General features: G+C 34.0%; 1 protein-coding gene across 2 annotated transcripts; it reads right to left on the bottom strand.

Annotated features, from left to right (window-relative positions):
* Positions 1 to 15,156: 15,156 nt before the first annotated feature.
* LRRTM4 (leucine rich repeat transmembrane neuronal 4) lies at positions 15,157 to 25,911 on the bottom strand. 2 transcript variants are annotated; one of them, XM_039223620.1, is made up of 3 exons: positions 25,854 to 25,911; positions 18,786 to 18,935; positions 15,157 to 16,910 (listed from the first exon to the last, which is right to left on the bottom strand). In XM_039223620.1, exons 2-3 carry the CDS (start codon positions 18,787 to 18,789, stop codon positions 15,358 to 15,360), a joined length of 1,557 nt encoding a protein of 518 aa, XP_039079551.1. In that variant the 5' UTR covers positions 18,790 to 18,935; positions 25,854 to 25,911; the 3' UTR covers positions 15,157 to 15,357. The 2 variants fall into 2 exon arrangements, with proteins under 2 accessions (XP_039079551.1, XP_039079552.1); XM_039223621.1 differs by lacking the exon at positions 25,854 to 25,911 and adding an exon at positions 19,202 to 19,395 and having other exon boundaries at positions 18,786 to 18,865.
* Positions 25,912 to 27,416: the final 1,505 nt, after the last annotated feature.

The following is a 27,416-nucleotide window of genomic DNA, read 5'->3' as shown; positions in this document are numbered from 1 at the left end:
GCTGTGAATAAATGACAAATGAGTTTGGGGAAGTGGTAACATTTTGATAACAAAAGTTAGTTGAATTAATGACTTGCATGCAAAAAAATAAAACCATGTAATAACTATTGGAGAAAAAAGTGATTATTTATTTAATATTTTCTAGAGATAACTTTTGTACCATACAAAAGAGGCAGAAACAATAAAATGTATAATTTAAATATATAATATAAATTTTCTAGTTATACAGTCAAAAATCTCACCTAGAATAATTAAAAAAGACAATGACAAGCTCTAGAAAAACCATCTGTGATGTTTACGGAAACTAAAGTATTATTCAATTAATATAAGTCAATAAAATTATGAATTGGCAAAGAACATGAACATAAAATACACAAAGTAAAATATACACAGCCCAAAGAAATGTAAGAAATTATATATCATTAGTAAAGTGATGACTATTAAAAGAACAACAGAATGCCCTTTGATCTAAATTGGAAAATATCACTGCCAAATTCTTTTAAAGTGTTGAAGTGGAGAAGATGAATTTAAAATATCATCATAAATTTTTAATTATGAAGTATAGTTAGACAAAGTGTGGCCATCTTAAGTTTCTTTATTCCAGAAATGTTGAAACAACCACCAAAACAAAACTGGCGCCTATGTACAGTATAGTAATATATATTATCCACTAACTAAAATTATGCTGGAGATGAATACTGTATAAATATGCTCACAATAGAGCAAATAAAAATAAGAGATTATAAGCAATTTGCTTCATTAATTTTATTTGTGTAACAAAAATACATAAATATGCTAGGAAGATACTGAGTTATATAGATTTCTTTCTCATTTTTTGTACTTATGTTTTGTCATATTAAACATAAACTGTACAATGGAATGGCATAGTAATGAAAAAAGACAGTGAAGAAAATATATATTAAAAAGTGTACATCAAATCTATACCTGAAAATTAATCCATAGTTTTAAAATTCAATTAATGAAATAAGCCTACTAAGTTTTCAGACAGAAATTTATAAAGAAACTTTTCAAGAAGAACTTATTTTTAAAAGCTAGAAAATAATTAAGAGTATACAATGATGGAATTCTATCATTTATTCTTTCGGTAGATATTCTTCCAATAAACAAATAAGATACGGAATGAGACATTGGAAATATAGTCAAACAAAAATGGTCATATGTTATCTGTCCTTGAGTAGATAGAATTGGAAGATATTTATCAAATCATTATTAAAACAGTAACAAATATAAGTGGTGGTGAGCAAGAATAAAATACTATAGTTTGACAGTACAAGAATTTCAGCAATGGCTTCCTGAGGCATTAATGAATGGAAATTAAGTGGAGTGAGTAGTACTTAGGGCTGGGTTTATACAATGATGCTGTCAAAGAAAAGAGCATGACAAATAAAAGGGAAAGGGAAGGAGGCCAGTATAGAGCGTGTGGAGGCCTCCTGTTGAAAGGAAGGGGAGTCTGATGTGAGAACAATCTGTAAAGGAAGGGCTAAGTTTTTCAGTGTTTTTAAGGTCACTTTAGAGTTTTCATTTTCATTCTAAGAACGGGACTCCACTAAATTGCTTTAAATTAAGGAGAAGGATGATATGATCAGGTTTCATTTTAAAAGATCCACCCCTGTCCAGTGTAGAGTATGAATCCAAGGGAGCAAGAGATCATTTAGAGAGACGAAACAGGACAAAAAAGGTGGCACTAGTGAAGACAGAATGGATGGATTTAAGAGATACTTAAAAGGTGAAATCAATAAGACTTCATGATGGTCTTTTTATGGAGTGTTAAGAGTGAGGATGGGGTCAAGTATGATTCCTTTGATTCTGACTTGCAGAAATAGAAAGTTTCATTTACTAGACAAGGACCACTGAAAGAAAAACTGGCTTGGAGGGAAAGACCATGGTTTGGTTTGAAAATGGGCTACAGGATCATATATTTGAATTCATATGTCAATTAGAAAATTGTTATACATGTGGGGAACAAAGAAGAGGTCAAGCAATAAATACCTTTATTAGTAGTAAAATCAATGTATACCGTATATGTGAATGTGATCATTCATAGAGAGAAAAATAGTGAAGGAGGGAGAGGGAGAGAATGAATGAATATAGGGGTGTAGAGAAAATGCAAGAATGAAGCCATAAGGAAAATATAATATTTAGTTTACAAAAAGGATATAAAAAGGAACATGATAAAATGGAAAAGAAATGGCCCCTATATAGAATCCAAAGAAAGCATTTGAAGAAGAAAAGATGAAGTGTTGAACATTAAGATAACAACATAAAGCAAAGAACAAAGTCATCACATTTAGTGCCCATTCATGAAGTCAGTGGCAAACAGCTAGAGCTGTTTTGATGACTTCAGCTCTGATGACAGATTATATAGTAGGTTGGAAAACTAAATGATAAGGAAAGGCAGAGTTGGGTAGTCTTTTAGAAAGATTTTCCATGAAAAGGAACAAGACAGGGCAATAGTAGAGGAAGATATCAGGTAAACACAGCTTATGTTGAGGGGTAAGACTCCAGTGTCTTTAAAGTCTATGACAATGATCTAGATTAGGAGTCAATGAACTATAAAATATGAGCCAAATCCAGCATGCTGCAAATCCAGCATGCTGCCTGTTTTTGTAAATAATATTTTATTGGAACACAGATGTGACCTTCCTTTACATATTTTCTGTGGTTGTTTTCATGCTACAATGACAGAGTTAAGTAGCTGTGACAGAGAGCATATGTCCCTCAAAGCCTAAAATATTTACTATCTGGTCCTTTACAGAAATATTTTGCTGACCCCTGATCAGAATAAGGAAATAATTTGGCCTTAACAATAGGTAAAATTACTTAGGATGTCAGAGGTGAGGTTATTCCTTAGAAAATGGAACAGTGATATAATTCCCTATAATTTGAAGGTGATTCTCCTCCCAATTCTTTTTAAATTATGAATAAAGCTGAAAACCTTAATTATTAACAAAATAAACAGAATATATAAAAAAATCAGATTAAAGAAATTTTATATATTTAAGGAATTTACATTCTTAAGGAACAAGTGCATCTAATATCTAATGATCTCAGAGTTTGATTCTGGGTTACAGGAATATAGAATAAAAAAACTCACCTGCCTCATTTATAGTTTCTACTACAGTGGTCCACAGAGACTGAAGGAAAAAATACATGACTAGAGAAGTTGCCTAAGCCTAAGTAATTATTAAAGAAAATAAAAATCATTACATATGTTAAATTTTTAATGGTATTAGTATTTTTCTAGGAAATTGTAATTCAACATTCTGATTCAAGGACAACAAAAGGCGAACAAATCTGAATAAAATTTATAATGTTTTATCATTATTATATTCATAAAGGGATAATACAAAGGGAGTTTCCAGTGGCTGTTTTACAAATTTCAAGGAATGGATAATATCTGTATTATTTTAACTATCTCAGAGCTAGTAAAAGAAATTAATAAATATACTAAACTGATTAAATAGAGAAGAATATTGGCCCTCCTCCCGTATTAAATTTAAAAACTGCAAACAAAATAAAAGTAAACTCAATGAGAGGTGATCTAGGAAAGAATGTTATAAAAAAAACCTACCATAGTTAATTCCAGAAATGTAAATAACATTTAAAAATAGGAAATAAAATATATAATTCATCAAATCAATAACTAAATGTGGGAGGGAAAGATATGCCTCACAAAGAGAAAATAAACACAATTCCAAAAAGTCATTTAGTAAAGCTGAATGTCCATCCTGATAAATATGTATTTTATAATGACATTATAGGTATAATGATGTGATAAATAGTATTTACCTAAAACAAAATATTGTATCTGTTACTGTAAACACAAGCATTGAGCCCAGTATTAACATCTACTAATGAAGGTAAACAATACATTTTTGTAAAATAGATAGGTGAGTGAATAAAGAGAATGATAAAATGGACAAAAACACAAAAGGCAGTCCATTAAAATTAGGAACACAAAATATTGTGTAAAATCACTGTAATTTTTTGATATTATTGTAGAAAATTTAGTCAATACAGTAGAAAATTAAGAGATTTTAACTATTAGAAAGTTAATACATTTTGCATTTTACAAAATTATTTTTAACTAGACATCTCAAAAAGAAATTAACTTAGTCTCCTGAAATTAATGGGTTTTGTAAAAATTCTTATGCATCTACACACTTAGGATCTTATATATGCGTTAGAATTTTAAAATAAAGCAAATCAACTCATCATTATTGGGGACACAAAAAATAAGTAATGCAAATTGAGCCCTATGCCATTTTTAGGCCATCTATACCATTTCCCTTTGACAACTGTAGGGATTTCAATTATTTCCAAAATGATTCATAGATCCATATAATGACAGTCAAAATACTGTGTGTATGTGTGTGTGTGTGTGCACATGTGTGTGTGAGTGCATATGTGAGTGTATGTTACAGAAGGAAAAGGTTAAAAAGAGGTAGAAGGAGGAGGAAGAGAGACATGCAAAATTTTATTTCAAATAAAAATAGCAATAAATAACCAAGACAGTTTTTAAAAATATATGTGGAATTTAGAAGACACCTTTATAAATTAAAATGTACGTTAAAACCATATTAAGGTAAAATGTTTCTGAATACAAGAATCGAGAGTAAATTCATGGCAAAATATAGAAACCAGACATGAATATATAATTTTACATTAATGTTATGTGAAACACAGTGGCAAAATCACAATTCTTTAATGAGGAAAAAACAAGTGCACTCTATATTTCACATTATATACTAATGGATATTTTAGGTAGATTAAATAATTAAATATAAAAATAAACCTACAGAGGAAATGATCGAAACACAGTGAATGTTTACTTAAAGGATGGGAAAGGCCTTTCTGAAAATAAAAGCAATATGAGAGAACCATAATGAAAACTACTATTGACCTCATGGACTGTTCATACATTCTCTTTCAAAATAAGAAATCCAATAACACAGAATATTGCACACACACAAAATTCTAATGCACTAAGGTTAACAATGTAAATATTAAACACTAAAATATTGTGCCAATTTGTTTAATAAAAGATAATAATGTTAGTGTCTATGTGGGGAAAATGTTAAATCTTATACAGTGGATGTGTTAATACAAATAGGTGTATATTTTTGAGCGCATAATGTAGTAATATGACTTAAGGAGTTTAAAGTTTTCATTCTTTTGGCTATGTATTTTCTCTTCAAGGAATCAGCCTAAAGGAAGAGGTCACTGAAGAACTATCCTAATAGGGAAATGACTCAGCATAAATGTCTGACAAAAAAGAAGGCATAAGTAAATGAGTTTCAAAATACAGTATTTTAAAAAGCAATTCTATTCATCACAAAATGTGAACTTAAAGGTGACAGTAATATATATCTATACATAGTTTTCAATGCCAAATTAATTTATTAACACTCACACATATTACCTGTGCACATAATAGAAGTAAAATACAAAAAAATTTGAAGTATTATCACTGCACAGTGAAAATTGTTGACAATTGTTGTTTTATTTTTGTAAGTAACCTCTTTATATATTCAACATTTTCTAAAGAAACACTCATTTATAATTATAATATAATGGAAAATAAAACACATCAGGTTAATGAACAAATTGTACCTGTTCATATTTCAAAGTAATATTTATCTAATAATTAGTATCTGTGAAATAGAAATATGCTGAGAGCATTGATTAAATAATATATTTGCATATGTTTAGTCACCATGTCCCAATAAATTTTCAGTAAGAAATGCAATGATAAAGAGAATAGGTACTATTGTCTATCTAGGCCAACGATCTTGGCCAAACTTCATGTTTTGGTGGAGAATTGTATATATATTTTCAAGGAAGATGTTATGCCAAAGTTAAAGGAGCATAAGTTGGAATACTGATTTAAAGTCATTTCTTATCATCCACTCATTTGAGAAAACACATACCATAAGTGGACAGAGAGTCAAAGAGATTACAATTTGCAAAATATTAAAAATTTATAACAGCATTCTTTTATCTTTTAATTTTCAAGATTGATGCTCAGAAATTTAAAAAACATATGGTTAGAGTTCTCTATACGAAATCCCAAGAATATGAAATGGATTGACTGCCTGGCAACAGGGGAGTGGAGTTTGAGAACAGTAAGGTCGGGGCTAATGACTCTATGATCACTCTTATCTGCAGGTAAAAATCACACTGGAAATAGCTACCACTGAACTGGCATTCCTATTTCAAGGGGGAAAATGCAATCCCCAGATGGCACGAACCTACTGTCAGCACTTAATGCCAAAGACAAGATAGACATAGTTACCATAAGAGACAGTAAAGTCAAAGCAGCAATCAAAATAATTTGACTCAAGAAACCCACAGTGTTGTCTATTTAATCATGGTGTCCCTAGGAAAAAAGTACACGAGTACTAATTCTTATCTGATCTGTATAAGAAGGTCAGATCTAGGTCAAGTGAACAGAAGTATAACTTGAATCACCATAACAGAGTGTCATAACACCACAATCAATTCCCAGACTTGAGCCAATTTAAGACCAAGAAACATTTGAATGAAAGGTCAGATCCCACCGAGGAAACATGGAGCTACAGTGTCAAATGTATACTCTTAATCTTTCTTCTATCCTTTCCCAAAGGGACATACAGCTATTTACCAAAGTGACATTGCACTGGCCTAAGTGATGTAATCAGGTTTTGGGGTTTACTGGACATTGACTTGGAAGTGACACCGATTCCTACATATCCTAAATATCACTGTGGTCCCAGAGTTAGATTAAGGGCTCACGGTGATCAATGGATCAGGTCCATTTTAGAGTGAGTCTAGTGGGTCCAGTGGGTCCATGGCCCCTCCTATAGTTATGTCCCTAGTTCAAGAATACATCATTGGAAGAGACATTTAATGACTGGAAGAATACTCATTTTGAAATAATTCTGCCTTTCCAATCACAAGGAAAATAACTTAACGTCTTCTCCAGAAATAGAAATTTTTTCTGTCTGTAGGGTATTTGTTTTTGTTAAGGACCTATACTACTGGTATATACTACTGGTATATACCTATATACTGGTCCTTGTATGTATATATACATATATATATATATATATATACATATATATATATATATCACATTAAAATATAAGTATAGGGACAAAAATAGGAAGCATGTAATAATCTTTTTATGCAAAAATAAGAGCTCATATTATCTTCAACCAAAATAAATACTTACATACATCAAAGCATTAAATATTATATACTTTTGCCAGAGAAATACCAGTTCTTTTTAAAAATACCTATTAACTTCTTGTTATTCTTAAACACTTTGGAGAAATACAAACTACCTCCACTTGTTAAGAAAATGAACTGAAGGGTAATACTCGATCAGAATGGAAATTTATAACTAGTTTCTATAACCTATTTCTTCCTTAGAGTTAATACTAATAAAACAAGTATAAATGCTACTTTCTTTGAAATGTGAATAAAATGTTCAGCCAAGGGAGTATTTTACAAATCCTGGGGTATTATTTATATATTAGTGTGTCTGGTACCCAAACTAAATTACAGCTCAGACAAGGGACTGAAAGGTCAGGTTTATTATTCACTTTAGTAAAAATGTAACCACAACACTTGTTTCTACATCAGGGAGTATTATAACCATCATTATAACTAATAATAACAATGAAAATAATACAGCCACAATGTATTTTGCATTTTTCAGTAGACAGTAGGGCTTATGGCTAATAATCATTTATATTTACACTGAAGCCTTTTTATGGAGTAGTTCAGAGTGGTTTTCGAATGGTAGCTCATTAATCATTTCAACAAGTTAGTTGGAAAGTTATTATCCCAGTTCAATAGATGGAAAAATTATATCACAGAAAGGTCAGATACATATTTACTTGTCCAATATTACAGAAGTAAAGTGAGTCAGTTTCAAATCTCTCAGACCTTTTATTCACCCTTTGATCTAACCAGTGGACCAATGCAATTTTGGTTCATACTATGGTTTGACCATCAACCTAAAGTACTTTAAGGCTGACCTCTCTGCTATTACTTTTACAGACCTATAAACACAGAAGAAAATAACAATTTTTCATCTGTGGAGATCATACTAAAAAAAGACTCAGATACAATTAACTTCTATTTCTTTCTTGTTTGAGTCTTATTAGAAACATTTAGCAATGTTGGTGTCTATTTAAGACTGAAATACCAAAAATGTAAATTTCTAATGGAAATTAAAAACATAAATGTGTTTAGTATGAGTTTCTTAAAGGAAAGTACCAGTTACTTAAAGGAAATAAGAAACCAACTTTTTATAATTCTCATCCCCAAAAATAATCAGATCACTAGGAAAAAAATGAAAGTTGTTTTAGTAAATGTGACTTGAAGGAAGAGGGAGGAATTAAAAACAAGCACAGAATTTAAACTCAAAGACTGTTTCTTATTTGTTTTATCTGATGATATTTAATTTTAAAAGACAGAAAAACAAAATTGTTATCCTTAACATGAAAATAAACCATGAATATGAATTATAAAGAATTGACTTTCCAAAATAAAATAACTTCAGGTATTTTTCCTCTTTGTCTAAATCATTTGCTACTCCAAAACTGATGTCTATATAGTTTTTCACTAACCTTGAAAATGATCTGAAAATGGATTAAATTCCTATTTAGAAGTATATATTTGCTTATGAGATCCTAAAAAAAGTGAGTTTGCATAAACAAATCTATCTGTATTCACTGTAGCTTGTCTGCTTTCAAGATTTAAATATACTATATTTTTAAAATGTTTTAAACTAAGATTTTAAGATTTCAACCAATGGGATATTACATAAAAATGACAATTATAAAGGAAATTGTTTAAATATTATAGTTATCTTATTTACCTTAAACTTTTCCTTCAAAACCAATGTGATAAATATGTGTAATGTACCTTACTTCCTTCTACTAGAAGAATTTATGTTAAAAAAATTATAAAAGAAAAAGATGGCCATTCTTGCTAGGTATAATGATTATTTCTTTACCCTTCTCAGATCTGAGAATTCAGTAAATATATAAAAAGTTGAAGTAAAGGAGAGAATAGAATTTTCCTAGAGATAGTGGTATGGGACATTCATAAATTCAGATGACATTCCTGCTAAATTGAGGCAATGACAGAAGAAATACAATTATTTATGGGACATTTTTTAATATGTCCCCTAAATATTTACTTTTGAGGCAATTCATATGAATTGGACAAGTTAGTAAAGAAAGGGGTTTATTTAAAGTTACAATATATATTACTTTAATATCTACGTGCAATATACATTTTAGCATTTTAGAAGTATTTATGTGAAATATATGGGTGTTTAATTGCACATGGTTGTTTAAAAACATTTTATTTCTAAGTTACTTTTGCATTTATCTTTAAGAATACCATTTATATATTAAATATAAAGATCTCACTTCCATGTACAAACAATGATTCTAAATATCATAATCTTATTTAGTATGCACATGTTTAGTACTCATTTGATACCCAGGCATTCATTTTTGTTCAGTGTTTCCCTTTTACAGTTATTAATAATTTTTGGACAAGATTTCTTTCTGATTTAAAAAAAATATTTTCACTATGACTTTAACCTTTTATTAATGCTATAAGCTTTGCTGTCCTTCCATTCCCAAACTTAGGTTTACAAGTATTATAATAGATAAGATTGGACTTAAGTGGAACATCCTACTCTTAAAAAATAACTTTCCCACATCTACATTTGTTTAAACCTTATTTTCTTTTCACAATGAAAGCATTATTTTTTGAACTATTTAGCAGGAGTATGAATCATAGCCTTTGCATATACTGAGGAGTTTCGAACATACTGAAGCAGTTTATTTAAAAGCCAGCGATTTTGTTGCCACAGGAAATACTGTCCTTTTTCTCAACTTTCCTTAATGTACAGCTAAATTTTTAATGGCTTGTGAAGTGCCTAAGAAAAATGCCCTCATAATTTCTCTTTCATTTTAAGAATATTGAGATTTTATTAAATTAACCTGATGAATGATGCTTCTTTTGGTACTATAAAAAGAAATTTTAATTTTTAAAACATATTTAACATCACTTTCATGCTTTTCACTGCTCCAAAGACATACTAATTTTTCAAAACTCCCAGTGTCTGATGATATACAGGTTGCCAGCGTGTCGCTTTGATTTAGTGATTCATGAAATTCTAGAGACATGAAATTCTGATGAGTCACGACGTCCTCAATGCTAATATTACTGAGCAACTTCCAATGCATAAAGCTATCAATAAAAGTAATTCCTGAGAACTAGGATGACTAGATTTTATACTATATAGAAAAGTCTCAAGAAGAAAAATTCTGAAATATCATAGGAAGATTACTGGGGTGGGTCAAAGGATGTACTTTCTTAAAACCACAGTCAGACATTCTCAGCTTGGATTCTTATGAAAACTTTGTCCATGAGGTGCTAATACAAACTTATTGTTAAAAAAGGAATTGGACCCTTTATCCTCAGTTTAAAATCTTTCCTAAATTAACCATGTCAGGCATTCTTGGAAGCTATCACCCTTCACCACTGTCATTTGCTGATTCACTTTTCACATTGATTTTAATTCAATCAAATTCGAAGAACAGATATTTTTTATAAACAGTCATATTTAAATGCTTTCAAAATAACTAGTTACTCGCCAGAATTTAAGATACATAAATCTGTGTGTGTGCTTGCATACATGCTATGTGTATGCATGCATGCATGTTACACATGTTCACATCAAGCATAAAGAAATTATAATGTTCCTGACAATGAATATAAAGAGCTCAGTTTTTCCTCCTGGTCCCATCTTGCTTTTGCAGTCTTGGGAACGCCCGCAGAGACTTTACAAAGTTTACCAGTCTGAGCAAAGACTCGGTTTGGGATATAATGTGCTAGTCGTATATACTCATTTAGTGATGGGTCACAGAGAAATTAGTGACGAGCCTCAGGTCACACCAAAAATGGCCATGTGCAGTTTAAATTCTGCTTTTTGAAAGAAAAATAATATTAAGAAAGACTATCTAGACATGAGAAACCTACAATTTTAGAGAGGTTTAAACATTTACCTTAAGAAGTATGTTCCTGTCTAACAAATTCTGATAAGTAGAACCCAAGTTTCTTTCCCTAACATTTCAAATGTCCAAAATAGAGAAGAATTTTAATGGAAACATATTTATATTCTCTCTCTCTGTACATGAACACATACACACACATACAGACACATACATTAGTTTACACAAATATACAAAGTAAAGTATCATTCATAACATTCTGACATAACACAGTGGTACTCAACCCCCAAATGAAGTTTATTTTCTATAGTTTTGTATTGGTAAGGTATAAATTAAACAAGGATATTGGGCCTGATTCACTTAGAAATCTTCTTTGAACATATTATGCTTTTTAGTTCTCAAAAATTTATTTAGTATACTTTAAAATGTCAATATCTAAAGTGTAGAAAGAAGTTAATAATTCCTCCTAAATCAATAGTTTGGACCTGACATAATGTATTCAATAAGTATAAACTTGGAAATGGTCTATACCACCCACTGCACAGCAGTGAAAGAAATAATGTAAACCTAATTACAACCATTATATTTTACTTGATTTTGAAGAGTTACTACTAAAATATCAAATATTTGGAAAATATATATCTAGCATCACCCACAGTCTCATTTACCTAATGGCAGCACTCTTTGCATTATGGGATCATTAAACTTTATATTTCAATCAGTTAATTTTTAAAATACTTGGGATGGAGGATTTCTTTAGAGACCGCTTTCATTTATTCGTTCATTTAAAGGTTTTACCAATTTCATTTTTTTTTAATTCACAAGACAAACTTGAAGTGTCCTCTCTTCTCCTGTACTCACAATAATTAGTTTTATAAAGGTCCTTCCTTTTTCAGTTAATACAACATATCCTAGAGAAACCAGGTGTTCAAAATTGTTCTGCATAATTTTCAAGTAAAATTTTGGTATGCAAAACAAAGTACCTTCATATTTCTTGTAATATTTTTAATTAGATAAAGTTATACAAAGTACTGCAAACTATTTTCAAAAGTACCTATTTGCAATTTCCTTTTTAATAACACCTTACTAAGCTTCAGGCAAAGCTGTATCCTTCTGGCTTGACGTTCTCCTTACTGAGTACATATTGAGGAGAGACAAATTAAATGATTCAGTTCAACCATACAGACTGCTCCACTCAAAGTATGATGATTGAGATGTATGTATCTATTAGAATTGTGCCATCTATCACATTAATTATTCACAAGTTTCTACTCTATTCTTCTTTTACAGATAAAGAGATTTTTACTGACTAAGGTATTATAATATCCTCCTTCAATGTATTAACCTAGGATGTGCATGTGGACTTTTCAAAATTAAAACTTATAAAGAATAGAGCCAAAGTTATTCACTTATTGAACTGCATGCTATATCTTATATTTGTATGTTAGCTCAGAGACACAGTTCTAATTAGGGATCTTAATATTTTTATTTTCTTCCTAAAAGAAATAGACAAAATGGATATTTGAACTATATTTAGATCATGAAAACTAAATACAAAAGTTGTATTAAGTGGAATTTTCAATTTAATGCAGTTTGTTTTCAAGGCACTTAGTGCTAAGTTTTCTAGTTAAGTATTTATGGCTTTATGGGTAGAGTTTGGTGTTTTGAATTAAAAAAAAATACCTCACAAAATTGTATTATAAATATATTAATGATTCTTTATTTTTCTAAGCTATTGATATGTGAGGTTTATAACAACAATAGCAGACTAAAACTCAGCACACCTCTACAGTCCTAAAGGATTGGGCAAATCACTCCTCTATCTTGGCTTTCATGTTGTAGAAAAATTTTCTCAACAGGAGAATTTTACTCCATGGTACAAAGACATAAGGGGAAATTATGTTTCTCACCATAATTTCTAAGAATTTGCTTTTTCTCATTTCTTATATCCACTTCTAACTGTAACAGACTGACTATCCAGTCAAAAAGGTAGAGTGGTGGCTGCAATGTTTGTATGTGTGTGTTTTTGAAAACAGGTTAACTAACATTCACTCAAATGTAGTTTTATTGGACCCCTTAAGTTAATGTATAACCTACCATTACCCATGTTTTAGGGCATGGAAAGTTTGATTTACTTCAGCAGAGTTGCCATTTCAACTTTCTTCATCACAATATTTAATAACATTTCTCATTATGTAATGTCTTAACACCACATTCAATTCCAATAGTGCCACTGCAATTTCATGACCATAAACTCCCCTCATCAAAATGTGATTTGAAACACGTATGTTTTTATGGAATAAAACATGTTTTTATTTTGTTCTTACCTTGGTAAAGCCAAGGGTCTTTGAAATAATAATCTATTGGAATTTAAGATCTCAGGAAAAGCTTTAAATCACTGTACTCAAAACCTAGTGCTTTAAGAATCTTTCTTTCTTGGTGATTATAATAAATAAAAATCACCTTTCTACTACAAAAGTCAAAAGAAAATGAATGAATGCACTTGGATTTTCCTTTCCTTTTTGTATTACTAGGCTTTAAGAGGATCTCAAAATATAAAGAGAATCTAGAATAAAACAGGATGAACTTGCCTTACTAATATTCATGTATACTGTACAGATGTCAGCCTGCAATAAAAGCATCAAGTCTTCTTAGGACTCTTATATAAAATATTTTATTCTCTTTAATTTTAATATCAATTGTTTAGGCAAGTTTCTTTTAGGGATGCTTTACTGGGATGGGATTACTTTTCTTATTTGCAATCATACACAAAAAGGAGAAAATGAACTCTGTGAAAAATAGCTCAGTATTCCAAATTCTACTGGGTTGGAGAATGTTTCAAACTCAGTGCTTTGTCTGAAGACATTTCCATCAGCCATCTGCCTTTAGGATTATGGAAAGATTGGGTATATATTATCAATGAGCAAATTATTTGTTCCAACTGTTATAACTAGTAACAAAAAGGAGAAAATACTCATTAAATATTAAAACTTTCCTTTGAAAAATGAATAATCTAAAATCAGATGTTAAGACAACATTGTGCCAGAACTTACTTTCCCTCTTTGCTACTTTATTCCAACAACAAGGCCTTGGCAGTCACCATCTTTGTACTTTTTGATCAACTTTACCAAGCAAAGAACAATCTGCATCCAGTACTACTTATCAACAAGTTGGAAATCTGTGACTATTTTCTCTGCATAAGCAAGTTACTGTAAGTGATCTTTAAAATTAAATAATCAGAAACTGGATCCTAACTTAAATCTCATGAAATGAAAATAAGGTAACATGGAATGCCTTCATTTGAAGCTAATGTTACAATAAGGGAAAATACCCAGAACTCAAATCTCTTTTTATTTATAAATATTTGTATCATTTAGTTTTGGATAAGTTTCACAAGAATATACATAATTTCTCTTGGGGATGACAGCAACATTGACAAACAGTCCCTGTTATGCCTGTCATTATATTATTGCTAAATCATCCACAATATCAGGACCTGATTTTAGTTACCAGGGACATAGCCAAAACATGGAATTTAAGTTTAATTCTGATTACATACAAATAGCCAGCATTTAAGAAAACCTATGAAAAGGGATCTATGTCCAGTAATTTAAAAAAAAAAAAAAAAATGGAAGGAAGGAACCAAGGAAGGAAGGAAGGAAGGAAGGAAATAAGGAAGAAAGACATCTTTAAAAGCCTAATACAATTACACAGTAGGCCTCTGACATTCTCTATGCTGGTATAATAACTAAGTGGCAAGTAACACGGAAAGTTATCCCTGTGAGATCCCTGTTGCATGCTTTAATTATAACTAAAAATTTACAACAAAATCAACCCTTGGGTAAATTGCTCTTTGGTTTAAATCTTCATTACCTCCTGGAATTTTGGTAAAATCACTTTGTTTTTAAATTCAGCTGGTCCCTCTTTCTTTACTCCATTACAGAAGTCAAACAACAAGAACCAGACATTAATTTTAGAATGAAAAAGTTTTGTGTGTATGTGTGTTTGCAAGTCCAACCTCTGTATACAAACTGTTTAAAAAAAAAAAAAAAACAGATGTTTTAACATAGTGCTTTATTCCAACTTAATCTCATCCTTGAATGAACTTCCTTCAAGTTTCAACCATTAAAAAAAAATAAGCAAAACAGTCAATTTCCTGGTGGTTGTAATTTAATTAAGTAACCTTTCACACTGAGCAAAAACCCAAAAGCAAAAGGGTCATTAATCTTTCTAGTGATTAGAGACACCTCTAGAGCTTCAAACATTTACCTCTCCTTCCCCGCAGTAGAAATGCTTTTAGGAGGATCATGGTTCATACCTCGCATTCCCTGGAGCCAGAGATGGTATATGTGCAGGGCCCAGATCCATTAACGGATATATCCATGGTCTCAGAGTTTGTAGGCTTGTAGTCCACATAATACTCCTGTAAAGGGGAATTCATTTGTCTTTCAGACTCTCTGGTCTTTTTCCGCCGCCTCTTCATAAGAGAGTGTTGCTGAAGTTGTTTCATGCTGGCTGGGTAGCGTTTCCAAGACACATAGATTACCAAGAGGATCATGGCCACCGAGAGAAACAGAGCCACACTCCCTGCAATAATTTTGTGAAAGGAAACACGCTCATACTCTTGCTCTGTGCCAGGAATCTGAAACCCTGGGGATGGGCTTGGTGTTTCAAGGGTGGGCTGGGTGGGGTCAGATTTGGAAAATGTAGGTTTAGGGATAATCAGAGGCTTCTGGGGTGTTTGGGGTACCAGGTGTGATTTTTCCGTGTTGACCACCTGAACTTCAGAGCAGATATTATATGTTTCTACTGCATCACTAACCTTCTCACCCTGGATATGCTTAGGTCCTGCACATATCATAGTGCTTTCCTTATTTCCTTTGAAATTCTTAAGCCAATAAAAGAGAGGACAAATGCTCCGACTGCATTCCCACATATTTCCAGACAAAGTGATGGATATTAATGATATCCATGCATTAACAGTTTCCTGTGAGATGTTGGTAAGCTTGTTGGAATCCAAATTCAATTTTTGCAAGTTGGGTAGACATTTAAATGTGCCCGGCTCAATTCCTTGGATGTCATTCCCTGATAAATCCAAGTTGTGTAAGGAGCTCCAAGTCCATGTTAAGCCTTGGCTAATGGAACGAATCCTGTTCCACTGTAAGTAAATTGAGCGGAGATTGAAGAGACGTGGAAAATGAGCAAAATTGATCTTGGAAAACTGATTATGCTCCAAGTGGAGCTCCTTCAACTTTAAGAGGCCAGCAAAAGCATTTCGGGACAAGCTTCGAAGACGATTATAACCCAAATCCAGAAAGTCAAGATTTCGACAGTCTTGAAAAACTCTTATCGGCACAGTCTTTAATGAGTTAGATCTCAAGTGCAAAATGATGAGTTTCCGAAGACCTTTAAATTGCTCCGATTGCAATGTCTGAAGTTTATTGTAGGAGAGATCCAGATTGCGGAGGTTGGGAACTGGGTGAAATGTTTTATTGTACAGATAGGTAATTTTGTTGGAGCTTAGAATTAATTCTTTCAGTCTACGGATCCCTTGAAATGCATCTTCATCCACTGAGCTAATGTAATTATGGTCAAGATAAAGCCATATAAGCTGGTTAAGGCCCGCAAACTGATTGGATTTGAGTTTCTGAATGCTGTTGAACCTTAATGATAAGCCTTGTGACCCTCCAGAAATGTTCTCAGGGATATCTGCGAAAGCATGAGACTCACAGTATACAATTTTGCCATCACATCTGCAGTTCTTTGGGCAAGCCCTCTGAGCCCCCGTGAGCATAACAAGCAGCAGTGTAGGAAGTAGCACTAGCACCACACGCATGCCTCTCAGCTGCGTAATTAAACGGAAACCTACAATATTAAAAAGAAGACAAACGCACATTGTAAAGCTATTAATATACATCACCGCCAGCTTACCGATATCAGGGACATTCCATCTAGTGCAGTAATGGGACAGTTGATTTAAGAACAATGTATTCAACATCTGAAGTCTTATTTTCTTCAGTGTTGCATGTTTGCTATTCAGGTTTCCTTGTTTCTTCCTTGATTTTCAAATCACCACAGTGCCGTGAAACTAAGAAAAGCCTTCCCGAGTTTCAGGAGTTCATATATTCATCAACAGTGAAAAGCACACAGCCTGTCTTACCACTTAATGCCAACATTTTAATAACAGTAATATTTGGGTAGTCATTCTGTTGAACATCAGCACCAAAAGGAAGAGTACCGAGTCTTCTGGTAATGGCAAAACTGTGACTTAGAAAATCCCGTACTTGGACATCTTTCCTAGTTGAGCAAACAGGCTTTGATTTGACAAAAGAGCTTCAGTAAGCTGTCAAGATAACCCAAGTTTGTCCTGCCTGAAATTGTATCCTTATTGCATAACAGAAGAACAATACATGAGCTCTGAACAAATGGCATTGGAACTAGTATGGGCAAGCAACAAAGCATGGTATGAAGACTACTAACAGTGTGAGGTACTCTCAAAGTGTTAATAAGCATATATGCTCTCAGCATTCCAGGAAGATCTGCCTACCGTGGCTCTCCTGCCCAGTGATACATCAGCTCAGAGCCCTAACTACTGATAACACAGAACACTCCAAAGTTAAGATTGTCAAATTCTTACTAAATATTTGCATAAAATGGAAAATAATTTTGCATAATATTAGTTTTGCTGATATTTTTTAACAGTTGCTTTTGCAAATTTGAGGAATAAGCAAGAGGAGAAGCAATAGAATCTTACCCCATTTCCATCCTGAACTGCTCAAATTTCTCAGACTTTTTTTTTCCCTCCCCTACCTCTATTAACTTCCAAAAACCTGCAAAGTTGCAGTGTATTGGCACTTGTGCTGCATCTCCAAGTCATAGCATGTTAAGGGACTTCTTTCCTCTATCAACAGTAGATTTATTATTTCTTAGCAGTAAGGGAGAAAAAAAAAACCTGTGTGCTGCAGTTTCTTTATATATCTTATATATTCATATTTTAAGCAAGAGGCAATCAGCCAAACCTCAAATCAAAAAGCTCTCCTCCTTTTACTCAGCCAGTTTTTTGTTGTTCTTGTTGTTGTTGTTGTTGTTTTTTAATTTGAAACCCGATCTTGATCTTGCTCTCTGCCCTCTTGCCAGTTACAATCTCATTGAAATACATTCCAGCTCTTCCAGACAGGAGAAGGTTGGGGCCGGGGGGAGGGGGGGGGAAGCCAGTCACACTTGAAAAAATAAGACTGGCAAATGACTGCTGGAAATTTGGAAGCTGTGTTTAGGATACAGCTTCAGAGATAAAACAAACCCTTGAGCGACCTCTGATAAAGTAACGACCCCACCCCTACACACACACAGTAAAGTGTTCACAATCTTCCTGACAGGGACCAGAAATACAAGCGTGGTTAATATTATCAAGAAATAGAAGCAAATACAATATTTATCTCAGGCTCTATTCCCAAGCTGTAGAAATGCATCCATAAGAGACAGTAAGAGACAGTCTTAAAGATATTTCTTTAGAGTCTGTTTAAGTCCGTGTTATGCATTTACGGATTTAAAAAGAAAAAAAAACTACTAAAAGGAAAACGATCTAAAAATATAATAGCAACTACACGGAGTCAACTGGCAAACTCAGAGGCTGCTGCTTTTTGCCTGTTTCCCCGTCTTTTATCAGCTAATGCCACGACTGAGAATAGGAAGCCAAGAGGATCAGCTTTGCTAAGAAGGAAACAACAAAAGTTCACTTACCCATCCTTTGTCATCCAAAAACGTTTCCCCCTCTCTCGGCTTTCTTCTTATTTGGTCTCTCGTGCTGAATCCACCACCACCTTCATGACACAGTGCGGCTGTCATTCACACCATTCTGATCCCGCATGTGAGCTAGTAGCCCCATACAAACTTCCCCGGAGAGGACAGGCAAAAAAATATATATACATATATGAAAAAAAAAATCAGCATGGGGTGGGTGGGATTGAGGGGGGGCAGGGAAAAGGAAGCCCGTGGGGGGGGGAGGGCCTCTAAGCTCTGAGGACCATTGTGTAATTCACCAGAGACCCATCAGCAGTAATTGGCAATCTGTGCAAAAAAGCTACAGCCCATTTCGAAGGTAACCAACTTCTCTGTAAAAAGAGAGGTAAAAAAAAAAAAAAAAATCTTCAGAATACCTGGCATTCCTTATTGTGCTGGCTTTTGCCATTCCCAGATAAAGCAATTCATCCTCTGGATTTTCAGTTCTTGAAGCAAGTAGGCCTCCTGTGCTGTATGAGACCCCAGTTTAAAAGCTATGCAGGCTAGGTTTATCCATTTAGCTGGTCAGGTTTAAAGTGTTTTGTAGCTGTGCTGAGAGGCAGCCCTTGTCTAATTCAGAAGGCTTTCCAGAGACTGATGATGCTCAGAGCTTGTTGGTGCTAATGCTTGAGTTTGTGATACACTGAGTGCCCTCCGCTGGAGAAAACAGATTGCACATTAAAGACGGGAACAAGTGAGCCTGTCAGTGGTGTGCAGCCTTCCCTTCTCAGAATGGGAAATTAAAGGCACAGGATCACTTTTTTTTTTTTTCTCTCCAATAATATATATATTATGAAAGGGTTATGCCAAGGAGTTCCATTCAGTGATATCAAATATTAAGTAAAATGCTGGCTAAATATTACCCAATTAGCAGTTTTTAAAAGTTTTTGCCTGGGGCTTTTTTTCCCTCTGCACATAACACAGATTTATTCTCTTTTTTTCAGCAGAAATCATTTGAGTTTCATTTTTGTTGCTGTCAGTTTGTTTTATTTATTTATATTTTTTAAGCAAACCACATAGAGAAGCAATCTTAAAGGAAAATATAATGAGATCACTTTTAAAGATAGTTATGTAAAAATTTTAGGTCGAATTTTTAAATTCCCTTTTGATCATTAAATACATTCTGCAATTTTGCACATCTTATTAAAGACTCTGGATCATTACTTTCTTAAAGTGTACATTCTTAGTCTGAAAGCAGCTATTTTTAATACTTTATTACCAAATGTTCAGATAACTAAGAGATACTAAATGTTATTTAGATAAGAGTATTATTCCAGAGTATAATTGACATCCTTTGTGCAGTCACTACATTTTAAAGTTGTCTACATTAATAATGCAAATTTTTTCTTATGCAAGATACTTATAATGTACAACTCCAGAAAAGCCAAAAGCATGTGAGTTCTATATCACTGTTGTATTTCTCTAAAATTTGTAAAAAATATTCACAATTAGGAAGGATGAAATGATCAAACACTTGCAATATGTATTTTCAAAAGCCTATGCTTTCCATCGACTTGCATTGTACTTTGAAAAAAAATAATGATGCATCACGTTCCATTTTGTTTCTCTTATTTACTTGTTTATTTCATAATCCTCTGAAGATAATTTTTGGAACAATCCAAAAGAATGAACCAATGTAACATGGAGAGAGACTGCTAGATTAGATTACTAACCTAACTGCCAAAATATTAATAAGGAGGGCTTCTCATATAAATAACATAAATAATTTGACTCAGATTTATGTGTAGGCAGTAACAGGCAATTATCTAATTACTAAGATTTTTCAAGGAACAGAAAGAGAAAGTATGTCCCACCAAATATATCCCTTTCTCATTAACTGACACTTGAATTTCTGTTTTAGAAATGTATACTTTTCGCTTAAGGCTTAATACCTATTGAAATGCAAATGAACACCCAAAGAGGCAATTTTATTTGGTTAATGAAAGAGGTATACCTTTCTAAGGAAATAAACATAAATGATACACATGTAATTTGTTCATAGTAGCATAGTTTAATAGAAAGAAACACCCCACCCAAACATTCAATGACAGAGGGTCACATTAGGAAAAATTTAATATATTCATGATTAGAACACATGCTGCCATTAAAATTAAAATAAAATTACTTGCATTTGCTGACAGGGAGTGAAGCAAGGTGAATAGAGGCAGAGAACATGGGTACTAAAGGATGATTAGAGAGTCTATTTTTGTACATATTTTTATTTGTACACAGAGGCAAAATAAGATGTACAGAGTAGATTTTCCTGGGAGATGAATTTTGTATGGATTTCATTTCATCTTTTACGGGTTTTTTTTTTTTTTTTTGTCTATTTGTATTTTCTGTTTTTTTTAAATACGATGACTATGTGGTACATGTAACATATATATGCACATATATATATAGTTGTGCATGCATGTGTACATTTTCCTTTGTTTGAATATAAGATATGAGAACAGTATTTGGTATTGTATTGGAAAAATCTAATGGTGTTACCCACATTTATGGTGTAATAACCAACTAAAACGTAAGTTTTCTTTGAAGTACTAAGATCTAATAGACGCCAAATTCCAAAGCAGATACTAAATCACATGGAGATTTTACAAAGGATTTTGTAAAAAATCAGTTATACACTGTGATTCTTGAACACACTGTGAGAGGACAGAAGGGTCAAGAGAGTTAAGAGGGACAAAAGATGTTGTGAGGGGGACTTCTTTGGAAAGAGGATTCCTGGTATTACCTTCATGGATACACACACTACACACACACACATCCTTCACCCAAGGGAACAAGGATGGTATATCTAGACTTCAGCTTAATTGTAGTATGTTAAAAATAAGACAAAAGATTTCAAGTTGGGTTACTTATGTTAAGCCTCATATCACCGAACCAGAATTTAACTTAATTACAGTTTTGGCCACTCCCAGAAACAGAATCTCAAACCAGTAAATAAGGAATCACCTAATCAACACCAGTAAGGTCATCTGCCTGATAGACCTCTATATTCCTGAAAGAAAGTGACCTTGCTGCAACCAACCTGCCTTTTTTAATATAATTATTTCTGATCCTATTCCCTTTGGTCTATAAGAGTCTCTCATTTTTATGGCTTCTCAGAGCCCCTTTCTATCTGCTAGATGGAATGCTCCCCAATTCATGAATCACTGAATTCAGGCAATAAGATCTTTAGAACTGATGGAGTTGAATTTTGGTTTAACTGTTTTCGTGGCAGTGATGGGATCTAAAGAAAAAGTGTGTATCAGAGAGGATAACAAGAAACACAGGCACTATTACTCATGAGTCCTTTGAATTCTTTGTCCTTCTTGCCATTTCCTAGGGCCACAGGTAAGTCCCTCTCACTTCTGAGTTCTGCTCTCTTTGCATGGAGCTCTTGATCTAATTTGCTTTCTAGGGACATCTAGGTGGCTCAGGCAGTTGAGCGTCTGACTTGATTTTGGCTCAGGTCATGGGATCGAGCCTTACGCCAGGCTCCACACGTGGAGCCTGCACAGGACCCTCTTCTCTCTCTCTCAAATAAACAACCATAATCATAATGGTCATAACTGCCTTTCTGTTCCAGGGCAGGTCAGCTTAAAGTAACAGTTTCACGAAAACCTCCGCCCCTAGACTTTGGTTCAGTCCCCAGATACCATTTTGGGAATTCCTGATGGTTAAGTATGCAGTTTTTCATTTGACTGAAATCTCAGTTTACAGTCCCCATCTGTTGGGTCCTTTCCTCATTCCTAAGTTCCACATTGGAAATTGCTGGTAGGGGGCATAAAATGCCATTTTTTGTCCAGGTTACTGTTGGTTTCTGTTACTAGGCACATAAGGTAAAGGCCATTGCTAATGGGAATCCTGGAAGTCAAAGCTACAAAATTGGTGGGCCGCATGGATGGAGCACTTAAAAGCTGTTAGAACACTTGCCACCTAACTGTAAGACTTTCATGTTAGGATTAGGTGGCCGTGGAATGGGTTAGAATGCCACTAGGTCACATGCCAACCTCAAGAAAATTTCCATGTAATGAGGTACACTGTAAAATGCTACATAATCCTCAAGCCAGTGATACATTCCTGTTAGTATTATTAATTTTGCTCTGAGAGGCCCAAGGCATACCTAAAAGAAACAGGATCCTTACATTCCAAAGATTTGAGAGTACCACCTCTGGCATACCTGCTGATTTTATGTCTAAATAATGTGGGTCTCAGAAGCTGTACATATCTACAAAAATGGAAAAATCTTACTAAAGACAATTTAGAATGGCCATATGGGGAATGATGTGGGAAACAAAGACAGAAGGAAATGATAAAATTAAATTTCCTTATAACCTGCAGTCCATTGACAAGTACTTGAGGCAGGCAGAGTATAGCATTCTTCCAGGAACTCCCAACTGTCTTAATATTAAATGCTTTGCAAGAGGGATAAACAACCTTAGCTTGACAATAGTTAGGCTTCCAGGATCCTATGAGTCTTCTTTAGCATATAGAAAATCCTTTGTAAACTTTCGGTTGCCTTTACCTCCCCCAACTCCCAAGTACATAATCAATCACTCCTCACAATCTTGGGGCAGCTCTTTCTGCCCACTGTTCCTTCCCTGTGCTTTAAAAAAACCCACCTTTTTGCACCAAAGACATCTCACAAATTCTTTCTTGGGCATTGGCTCCAAACCCCAACAGGGAACATTCCAATTAGACAAAATTGTTCATTTAAGAAGTACACTTAAAGGCAAGAGTTCCCAGAGGCGCCTTCGTGGCTCAGTCAATTAGGTGTCTGACTTTGGCTCTCATCATGTGGTCCATGAGTTTGAGTCCCATGTTGGGCATGGTGCTGACAGCTCAGAGCCTGGAGCCTATTTCAGATTCTGAGTCTCCTTCTCTCTCTGCACGTCCCCCCACTCACACTCTGTTTCTCTCTCTCTCTCTCTCTCTCTCTCTCTCTCTCTCAAAAGTAAACAAACATTAAAAAATTAAAAGAAAAAAAAAGCAAGAGTTCCCCAAACAAATAGAATGGGGTATCAATTTTAATTGGTATGTATACACCTCCAAACAGTATCAAAATTCCAAAATAGCTTTATTGACATATTTGCTACAAAAGCCTAATGCCAAATTAATATATATGTATATATAAAACAAGACCATAAAATAGAGGTAACTCCTACTGCTCCCCACTGTTCTTTACCTGAGTACTGAGTCTACTAATCCTCTGAATTCTCTTTCCAGCCTTAAGAGACAACAGGACCATAAACAAAAGTCTACCAAGTTAGTAGCCTTACAGACACACGGTATATATTCTTGAAGGAGGGCCCCCATAAGAACCCTCCACAGGGTTAACAGAGCCATGAGAGATTTTCTGGTAAACTGCTACATTATTCCCTTAAAGAGTCAAAAAGAAATGTCTCTTTCTTCTGGTTATCATTAGGGGTGGCTCTGGATCTTGGGAGGATATCTTCACCCTCTTTGGGGATCCCTCTTGGGTTTATAGGTCAGTGGTTCGAGACTTCCAGGAATACTTGCTCTTTGTCCTGGCTGAAACTGATGTGTTATTTTTTTTTTCCTGACAAGATATTTCAAATGATATTTTAAGCATCTCAGTGGTCAGAAGTTGTTCAAATTGAAAGCTGATATTCAGAGCCTGATAATAACTTTTTTTAGGCCTCCTTCTCTAAGCTAAATGTACTCAGAGGGAAAGAGAAACATGTGAAAGACAAAGTTCTAAATCTAGAACACAGGAATCTTTTATTTCCATTTTAGTTGAAGATCTTCTCCCTGATATAAAGGAGCAAACTGAGGATAATTCAATTTGATGGGCAGTTCAACCTCTTGACATCATTCAGGCTGGAAGCCAATTCTTTGAACAATTAAAAGAAACTGTTCTTATATTACAAATGATCACGAAACCAGAAACAGCTCTAGAAACAATTCCTAGTTCACCTACCATTTTAACTAATCCCCAACCCTCAACTATTCATCTCAAAATGAAGGCTTATATTGAAAAATTCTGGCCTTAGGAAACAAAAGCACCTTGGAGGAGCTGGCATTCTTTCTCTATGCCTTTGAGATGTAAATAGTCCACCCAGTCTTCTAGCTAAGTTCTTATCTAAACCATCTCTTTGAAATGCAAACTTAAGGGAGCAACTCATTCAGAAAGGGAGGAAGAGAGAGGCTGTTTGGGAAACTGGAATTAAGGCAAAGGAAAAAAAAAAACATGTCATCTCCACAAATATTAATAAAAAGCTTGAGCCATGTATTTGAGCAGGTTACCTTAACGTATTCCATCTGCCAGAGATATGATTTGTATCCAACTGCTCTTCTTTAAACTAGAGAATTAAAGCAGTGTTGGGATTGGCTTTTACTTTTAGAATTTGTTTGGATAAAAATATGCACAAGTGTTTTCCATGAAAGAGAGAAGGAAGACAGGACAGAAAGGGAAAGTGTTAGCCTGAAGCCATTTTAAATACTGGTGATACCCCCAACAGAAAGAGTCTGCAAACAAATTCTGCCCAGACAAATAAAAACACAAACAAGCAAAACAAAACAGAAACCAATCAAGTTTGGACAGGTACTAGATAGATGAAGAAAAAATGTGTCATCTTTGTCAAGGGAAATTTGGTCCCTTATTCCTAATGGGGCTATTAAGGACCTATCAATGTGTACATGAAAAAGAGAAATATCTTTTGACATGTGCTAGGACTAGAGATCAAAAACCCTTTTGACAATTGTTAGGTCAACCAAGAGGATTCCTGGGGCGGTCTGAAACAGTAATAAGTAAGGATGACAGGAGGTAAGAGAGAATGAGAGAAACTGACCATACTTTATTTAATTCCTAGGTAGCAGACAGCCTACACGCAACTGGTCCTACACTGGAACAGGGGGACAGTGTTTACATGTGAGTTTTATATAAAATATTAGGTACTAAAATGGCAGATTTAATATTTCCATTTACCGATTTGAGACTTTATGAACTAAGGATACAATAGGAATTTTTGTTATCTCAAAAGCATTTTGTTATACACAGAGAGCATTCAGTGAGCTCACCTTGGTAATTTGAAACTGACCATGGTAGGAGTATTCACACCAAGGAAATCAGCAAAAGCTAAAATTTAAAACATGAATTATTATTTCATTATCTATACTTAAGTGATATAGAAAATATTAGTAACACAGATGAAACTTAAAAGCATACTGTGTTTGTAGCCATTTAATTATAAATAGGGTTTGTGTAATTATAAATAGCTATTATATAAATATAAATTATAATATATATATAATTTCAAATATGTAATATTTGAAAACTGTGATCTGATTGGGCAAAAAAAAAAAATTACTATGTCACTGACAAACAACCAAATTCTCACATATGTCTATGCTGTCTCATTTTTGTCTTACCCATTAATGGAAGCAAAATATCAGACATATTCATACTGGAATCATACTTGGAGAGCCAGTTGTTAAACATTTACCAGTGTTAAGGCCACAAGTCTAAATGTCTAAACCAAACTGACTCCATGACAGGCTTTAAGTTTCCCCTCTAAACTAGAAGGCCTGAGTTTTGGCTTCCCGAAACTATCAGGTAGTTACACATTGCCCAAGGCAGGAGTAATCACCCTTGCAACACCCAATCAAGAAAGGCCAGCGACCACCCTCCACATTGTTAAGGGAGAGGCCTGGAGATAGAAACTATAGATAGGACCCTGTTACCTAATGTTAAAGTTAACCCCTTAGTCACCGAATAAGACCCTAGGCTCGCTCTGTGATTGGTTAAATTTAAAGGTACTCTAAACATTGTAATTGGATCCCGCCAAAAGTAACGAATACTCTAGACAATGTGTATGGTCAAATCCGCTGTCAATGATGTTGTATAATTATGATTGGATCACTGTTCCCATGTCACAACTTCTGTAACTCCCCCGTCACAAACCCCGTAAAAACCGTACTCTGCCCTTGTTCGGGGCTCTGAGCACAGACCCACGGGCTGGTGAAGTCTGTGAGCCCGAGCTCGAGCCCGTAATAAAGCCCTTTGCCTTTGCATGCGTGACTCTGTCTCCCTGGTGGTCTCTGGTCGGTGAGGATTCTGCGATCTGGGTATAACATCAGTAACCTACCATGTCTTCAAGTCTACATCTCTACTGCTCCAAAAGTAAACTAACTTAAACACATAAATGCTAGTGGATGACCTGGTTTCAATATCTAAATCAAAAGTTCAATCAGTTATTATTACATAATCGATGTCACTTCCAATATCTTCAATACTTCTTTCTTTTCTTTTTTCTTTTTAATGTTTATTTATTTTTGAGAGACAGAGAGACAGAGCATGAGCAGGGAAGGGGCAGAGAGAGAGAGGGAGACACAGAATCTGAAGCAGGTGCCAGGCTCCAAGCTGTTAGCACAGAGCTCAATGCGAGGCTCCAATTCACAGAGTATGAGATCATGACCTGAGCCGAAGTCAGAGGCTCAACTGATTGAGCCACCCAGGCACCCCACTTATTTCTTTTCTAAAATATTATTTGTTCTCCTCAAAGTTTAAAAGCCTGTATCAGTTAAGAAATTTAAAAGTGAAAGAAATCTCAACTCAAACTAAATGAAAATAAAATGGAAAAT

This window comes from Hyaena hyaena, unplaced genomic scaffold (genome assembly GCF_003009895.1).
Source record: "Hyaena hyaena isolate Hyena2069 unplaced genomic scaffold, ASM300989v1 scaffold_1389, whole genome shotgun sequence".
NCBI classification, from domain to species: Eukaryota; Metazoa; Chordata; class Mammalia; order Carnivora; family Hyaenidae; genus Hyaena; species Hyaena hyaena.
The sequence above is the reverse complement of the archived record's forward strand: the minus strand, read 5'-3'. Positions and strand labels throughout refer to the sequence as shown.